Raw genomic sequence first — 7,559 nt, 5'->3', positions numbered from 1 at the left:
TTGTCACCTTCTCACCAAGCTGCTTGGCGATAGTCTTGTAGCCCATTCCAGCCTTGTGTAGGTCTAGAATCTTGTCCCTGACATCATTGGAGAGCTCTTTGGTCTTGGCCATGGTGGAGAGTTTGGAATCTGATTGATTGCTTGCTTCTGTGGACAGGTGTCTTTTTTACAGGTAACATGCTGCAGTTAGGAGCACTCCCTTTAAGAGTGTGCTCCTAATCTCAGCTCGTTACCTGTATAAAAGACACCTGGGAGCCAGAAATCTTTCTGATTGAGAGGGGGTCAAATACTTATTTCCTCTCATTAAAATGCAAATCAATTTATAACATTTTTGACATGCGTTTTTCTGGATATTTTTGTTGTTATTCTGTCTCTCACTGTTCAAATAAACCTACCATTAAAATTATAGACTGATCCTTTCTTTGTCAGTGGGCAAACGTATAAAATCAGCAGGGGATCAAATACTTTTTTCCCCCACTGTAGGTGTTCCTCTTGTCCAGGTGGGAAAAGGCAGTGTGGAGTGCAATAGCGATTGCGTCACCTGTGGATCTGTTGGGGCGGTATGTGAATTGGAGTGGGATCAGGGTATCTGGGAAAATGGTGTTGATGTCAACCATAACCAGCTTTTCAAAGCATTTAATGGCTATCGACGTGAGTCCTATGGGGCGATAGTAATTTAGACAGGTTACATTGGCGTTCTTTGGCACAGGGACTATGGGGGTCTACTTGAAACATGTAGGTATTACACACTGTGTCAGGGAGAAATTGAAAATGTGAGTGAAGACACTTGCCAGCTGGTCAGCACATGCTCTGAGTACGCCTCCTGGTAATCCGTCTGGCCCTGCGGCCTTGTGAATGTCAACCTGTTCAAAGGTCTTGCACACAGTCATCTGGAACAGCTGGTGCTCTCATGCATGGTTCAGTGTTGCTTACCTCAAAGCGAGCATAGAAGGCATTTAGCTCATCTGGTAGACTCGCGTCACTGGGAAGCTCGCGGCTGTTTTTCCCTTTGTAATCTGTAATGGTTTTCAAGCCCTGCCACATTCGACGAGTGTCAGAGCCAGTGTAGTAGGATTCGATCTTAGCCTTGTATTGACGCTTTGCCTGTTTGATGGTTCATCAGAGGACATAGTGGGATTTTTTATAAGCGTCCGGATTTGTGTCCTGCTCCTTGAAAGCGGCAGTTCTAGTCTTTAGTTCAGTGCGGATGTTGCCTGTAATCCATGGCTTCTGGTTGGGATATGTACGTACTGTCACTGTGGGGACAACATCGTTGATGCACTTATTAATGAAGCTAGTGACTGATGTGGTAAACTTCTCAAGGATGAATCCCAGAACATATTCCAGTCTGTGCTAGCGATACAGTCCTGTAGCTTAGCATCCGCTTCTTCGAGCCACTTCCACTGGTACATCCTGTTTGAGTTTTTGCTTGTATGCAGGAATCATGAGGATAGTGTTATGGTCAGATTTGCCAAATGGAGGGCGATCTTTGTATGCATTTCTGTGTGTGATGTAAAGGTGATCTAGAGTTTTTTCGCCTCTAGTTGCACGGGTGACATGTGTCACACCAGCCTTCACTTGGCTCCCCCTCCTGTCCAGCTCAGGCGTTCAGCGTCGCCGGGCCTTCTAGCTGCTGCCGAACCAACTGCTGGTAAACGCCCTTCACTCATCATCCCCGGACTTGTCTCGTCATCATTACACACTCCTGGTTCCAATCCCCACTCTATCACAGTGTATATATACTCCCTCTGCCATTTGTCTTTGTTGGTCATTGCAAATGTTACTTGTTTCCTGAGAGGAATCTTTCCTACTATTTCCTGAGTACTTTATATTTTGCACTTTGGGTTCACCCTGTGCCTTTCTTCATCCAAATCGAGGTTAGTGATCGCTGTTCTGATGTCCAAAAGCTATTTTTGGTCATAGGAAACAATGGCAGAAACACTATGTTAAAAAAAAATTAGATCAGCGCAAAAAAGCACACAAAATAGCAGAATTGGTCAGGAGCCCGTAAAACGGCTGCTATCCTTTGCAGCGGCATTTTGAAAAGGAGAACAATGTGTAAGCCTATGACCTTGTCACCTTCACCTTGTCATAACATAGAGATGTTTAACTCAGCATCCTCTTCATCTGTATCTTTCAATTAATGTCTTAACTTTGGATGTTAAAATGTAAATCATTTAAGTTTGGTATGTCAATGTTATTCCTTTGATATCATGTCAAACTAATGTGCATTACATTATTATTATTACAGTATTAAGAGTGTTTATGGAAGATTACCTAACATAATGATTCAACAGAATTCTGGTAAATACGATCTAATAAACAGATTTTCCAGTCTCTATCTATTACCATATAATTATCTTACATAATGATTAAATATGTTTTTATGCATAGACCAGTGATGGAGAGGTGAAAAGGCTAAGGCATGCAAATAGAGCAGAGCATGCAAATAGAAAAGCAATCTCTGCTCTTCAGGGCTGCAAAAGAGAGAGGAGAGAGGCTTGGATGTTATGCTGCCTCTGTCTCTTTAAAAACAGGAGCATGCATGTGAGGGGGAGGGGGTGTTGGCTGCATTGGAACAGTCCTCCTCTAATGAGCAGATTTGAGAGACACCAGAGAGAGAGAGAGAGAAAGAGAGAGAGAGAGACCCAACCATAAGGAGAGAAGGGGGGAATAAGACAACAACCGAAAAGGGAGATAGTGATACATAAAAATGAAGAGCATGGCGCATTAAGAGGAGGAAAAGCAGAGATAAATCTGGATTTCTCACCAGGAAGGGAACAAGAATAAAAGCATCAGCATCGCTCAACCACTTAAGGACGTGGATGAAAAAAGAGAGAGGGAAAGGGAAAAGAGAGGAGGAAAATAATCAGATCACTTGTTTTTTTTTCATGGTCCGTGTGCGCACTTGCTGTTGGTGAGAGTGTACGTATGTGTGTGTGCATATGGGAAGAGACTGCATTGCTGTTCACTAGCAGAGGCATCAGGAGAGAAACAAGCTGAATCCCTCTTTTTTCTTTCTCTCTCTCTCTGTTTCTGTATTGCACTGTGCGGCAGGAGCATGTTGGGTGGGTTGGGTACAGACGACAAGCTGAGCCAGCCAAAAGAGATGGATCTGTAAAGCGGTAAATGGTGTCAGATCTGGCCAGCGGCTGACTGTTAGCTGTGTTACCTGGGGTTTCTAGGTGGAGCCTGGTGGTGCTCAGCTGCCAGGGAGCGCTAAAGAGCGGCTGGGAGAGTGCCGGTGGTGGGGCCCTGCGTGGAGGGAGGGGGCCAGAACCCAAAACCCGGAGAAGGAGGGTTTTCTGCATTTGTGTCAGCAGGGAAGACACATGGCTGGCATAGGCCTTTTCCCATTTGTGAGCTGCGGCTGTAGGAGATTGGACTGGGAGTGACAGTGAACCACAGCTATAGGAGAATGGTCTGAAGAGGCTCCCGCTGCTCCGGCCTCACAGGAGGGACCCTACACTCTGGGGGCTATTTTTATTTTTCTTCTTTGTCAACCCAGGGGATTTGTATGTGTGTCTTCCTCCCCCTCACACCTCATCATCACCAACTCCGCCCCCAACTGTGTTTTTTCTTTTTTTGAGATTTGGGGGATTTGCCAAAACCTATTTCATGCATGTCCACTGGGGGCAGGTTCAACTTTGATGATGGGGGGTCATACTGTGGCGGGTGGGAGGAAGGCAAAGCCCACGGCCATGGCATCTGCACTGGGCCGAAGGGCCAAGGCGAGTACTCAGGGTCCTGGAGCCATGGTTTTGAGGTGGTGGGGGTGTACACCTGGCCCAGTGGGAACACCTACCAGGGCACCTGGGCGCAGGGCAAGCGCCACGGGATTGGGATTGAGAACAAGGGCAAGTGGGTGTACAAGGGGGAGTGGACAAGTGGATTTAAGGGACGCTACGGCCTCAGGGAGAGTACCGGCACCAGCGGGAAGTACGAGGGGACCTGGAACAACGGTCTTCAGGACGGATACGGTACAGAGACCTACTCTGATGGAGGTAAGACCCAGACTCAGACTGAGTCATGTTATGGCTGAGTAGTACCCTCTGTGTAAGGCATCAACATATGGATGCCTTACACACACACACACACACACACACACAAAATTGAACTGTCTCCTGCTTCATTATTCTCCTGTCACTCAGAAACTAATCTCTCTTTCTCCGTCCATCTGTCATTTAAGTAAGCAGTTCCGCTGCTCGAGCTGCAATGGGAGATACATTTAGAGGCCCAAATTAAGGCCATCCGGACTCTGCATGCAGTCGGAGAGAGAGAAAGAGATATTCCAGATTACCTGTACAGCCATGAATAGGAAATAAGCAGTCAGGGTGAAGTTCCCATAACCAGACAGAGAAACTCATGGTAAACCTGGCTGGGCAACCTGGTCTCAGAGCATTTTGTATCCTTCTGTACGTAAATCCGAGACGTTCCATTTAGTATGATATGTTACGTTTCGTATGGTATGTATTAATTTGTTTATGTCCATCACCCATTTCATATGATATGTTACGAATTATAATGCTATGCTAAAGTTGTCTCAAAGAACTCGCAATCTTTGAGTTGCTCGACTTTCGCATTATACGCCACCTATCCACCGCAACCAACAAACCTACTTTCATGTTTTGTAACCATACCAAGTGTAACATATCATACTAATTTGTTGGTGTCGGTGGAAAAGGAGGGCCGAACAGGCCCCCATTAACATCGACGGGACTGAAGTGGAGCGGGTCGAGAGTTTCAAGTTCCTTGGTGTCCATATCACCGACAAACTTTCATGGTCCAAACATACCAAGACAGTCGTGAAGAGGACACAACAACACCTTTTCCCCCTCAGGAGACTGAAAAGATTTGGCATGGGTACCCATATCATCAAAAAGTTCTACAGCTGCACCATCGAGAGCATCCTGACCGGTTGCATCACCGCCTGGTATGGCAACTGCTCGGCATTTGACTGTAAGGCGCTACAGAGGGTAGTACGGCCCAGTACATCACTGGGGCCAAGCTTCCGGACATCCAGGACCATCCATACACACATACTCTTTCCTAAGGTGGATTCCAGATCCATCCAGATATATTCATCAAAACATTTCATATCACAAAACAAAACAATCACACAGTTAAAGGACATAACTGTCTGTAGAATAGTTTGAATTATTCTGGTGAAACCTCCTGATGCAACACCATTGTTAAGCTTATATAACTCTCTAGCACCTTACACAATCATGCACCCAACCAGCAGCCCACCCAACACTGATTGAACGAGGAGAGAGAGCAGGCTAATGAGGACAGAATATGCAGAACAGATATGATACAGTACTATATCCACAATGATAACAGTTACAGTATCCACTCTGAAGAGAGCACTAGGCCTGTGAGGCTTTGTTATAATGAAATGAGTATGAGATGTAATAGAGAGAAATGGATTTGGAGAAGATAAACTGTATAAGAATGAGGAATAGTCGATTATTGTCGTATGAGAGACACTCAGATACTTGATATCTACAGTCAGTATTCATTATGTAACACTTCAATATGTCCGTAAATCAGTCAGCGTCTTTAAAAGACACCAGTATACTCCTCGTGTCTGTAAGCTACAGCATGTTTTGCCGAACAACAACGTTAATCAGCTGATTACAACATCCATCATCGTAAATAAGAAATAGTCTTGCATTCTACCCCCGATCTGTGCTCACACATGTTGCATAACCTCCTTATCAAACCACAACTGAATGGAGGAAAAGGATCTATGCACTGAGCAGTTGTTTTTCTGTCTCCCTCGTGCCTCACTGCCTCTGTACAGTAAGTTGCTGTGGAAACGCACAGACACGCAGCAGGTCAGCGTGTCACAGGGGACTCACTGTTCCTTGCTCTGATTGGCTGGTTGACTTTGCTAATGGTGTTTACTTATTTGGGCACTAATCTGGCTGCTTAATCACAATCACAGTAGACAGTGACAGAGAGGAGGGAGGAGACAAAGCTACAGAGAGGTTAAAGTAGCATTGTCTTTCCAATGTCTTACCCCTCAGATTGAGCAAGACATTCTATACTGCCAATGGCCATGGAATAAGGAACCCGTCCAAGGTATCCATGGAGGACACTTCAACAATCTGTGTAAAAGAGAAGTTAATAATTGTCATGTAGCTAATTTACAAGTGTTTCTGATGGTTGTTGACGCTCCATTTTACACCATCAGTCACGTGATAACGATCAAAGTGATTGCTGATTATCACATACTATTTGATTGGGAGTAAAACACACTCACAAAACTGAAAGCTACAGGAAACTGCCCTGAGAGTTGTCTATCTGGATATGAGTCAACCTGTTCAACCTTACAGTACAGTAACCTGTATAATGTGATCCCTGACCTACATACCAACATGGTTGTTATTAAGAAGTGGTTTGAACCATGTAGAGATGTGGAGGGGTCTACAGTTTGTAGATCATCAGCTGATTTATGTTGTTATATCATCCTGCATGGTGCGTTATCGCAGTTATTAAAGAACGTATCTTGTTGCTGTTGAACCAGATTATGTTATGAGGCCAAATAAATAGCATGCTCAGTTATTCAAAATTATGAGCACGATGTAAATCAATTTTGTGATGTACAGGGCAATTTTGGGGGAATTAGCATTCAAATGATAAATCAATAGTCTGATGTTTCTATGTGTTAATAATCCTTAAATGGAAAAGTCGAAGAGAGGGGCACACCATCACCTCTCTGTGACAGAAAAAGCTCAAAACCAAATCCCGGATAACATCCGTAGTCGATTTAAGCTTACTGAGAGATTTAGCTTTTAACTGCAGCTCATATTGAATGTTGACGTTTTTGCAACAGTTTTGCTAGCTGTATTCTGTCCTGGATTGCAGTCTGTCCGTGTCTGTTCTAGCCAGAAACCACTTTATGTCATAAAAACTTTTCCCAACACTTTCCCTGGCTGCCACTACTCTTGCTCAACTAAAACTGTAATCTGTCTGATCTAAATTTTTTAAATGACTTCAACAACAAAACGAGGTAAGTTGGTCGAACATTTTGTCATTTAGAAAAAGTTCTATGTATAATTGAATAAAGTTATATCTATAAACTTTGTATATACACTGCTCATAAAAATAAAGGGAACACTAAAATAACACATCCTAGATCTGAATGAATGAAATAATCTTATTAAATACTTTTTTCTTTACATAGTTGAATGTGGTGACAACAAAATCACACAAAAATAATCAATGGAAATCCAATTTATCAACCCATGGAGGTCTGGATTTGGAGTCACACTCACAATTAAAGTGGAAAACCACACTACAGGCTGATCCAACTTTGATGTAATGTCCTTAAAACAAGTCAAAATGAGGCTCAGTAGTGTGTGTGGCCTCCACGTGCCTGTATGACCTCCCTACAACGCCTGGGCATGCTCTTGATGAGGTGGCGATGGTCTCCTGAGGGATCTCCTCCCAGACCTGGACTAAAGCATCCGCCAACTCCTGGACAGTCTGTGGTGCAACATGGCGTTGGTGGATGGAGCGAGACATGATGTCCCAGATGTGCTCAATTGGAT

General features: G+C 44.1%; 1 protein-coding gene across 2 annotated transcripts in view; it reads left to right on the top strand.

Moving 5' to 3' along the window:
• The first annotated feature begins 2,605 nt into the window (after nt 1–2,605).
• The window catches only part of LOC106573633 (junctophilin-3), a 30,697-nt gene continuing 25,743 nt past the window's right edge, over nt 2,606–7,559 (top strand). For both annotated transcript variants that reach the window (XM_014148861.2, XM_014148860.2), the window contains exon 1: nt 2,606–4,004. In XM_014148861.2, the coding sequence (XP_014004336.1) occupies nt 3,623–4,004 (382 nt within the window). In that variant the 5' untranslated portion in view covers nt 2,606–3,622. The remainder of the gene's footprint in view (nt 4,005–7,559) is intronic.

This window comes from Salmo salar, chromosome ssa16 (genome assembly GCF_905237065.1).
Source record: "Salmo salar chromosome ssa16, Ssal_v3.1, whole genome shotgun sequence".
NCBI lineage: Eukaryota > Metazoa > Chordata > Actinopteri > Salmoniformes > Salmonidae > Salmo > Salmo salar.
This window is presented reverse-complemented; position numbering and strand designations above follow the sequence as displayed.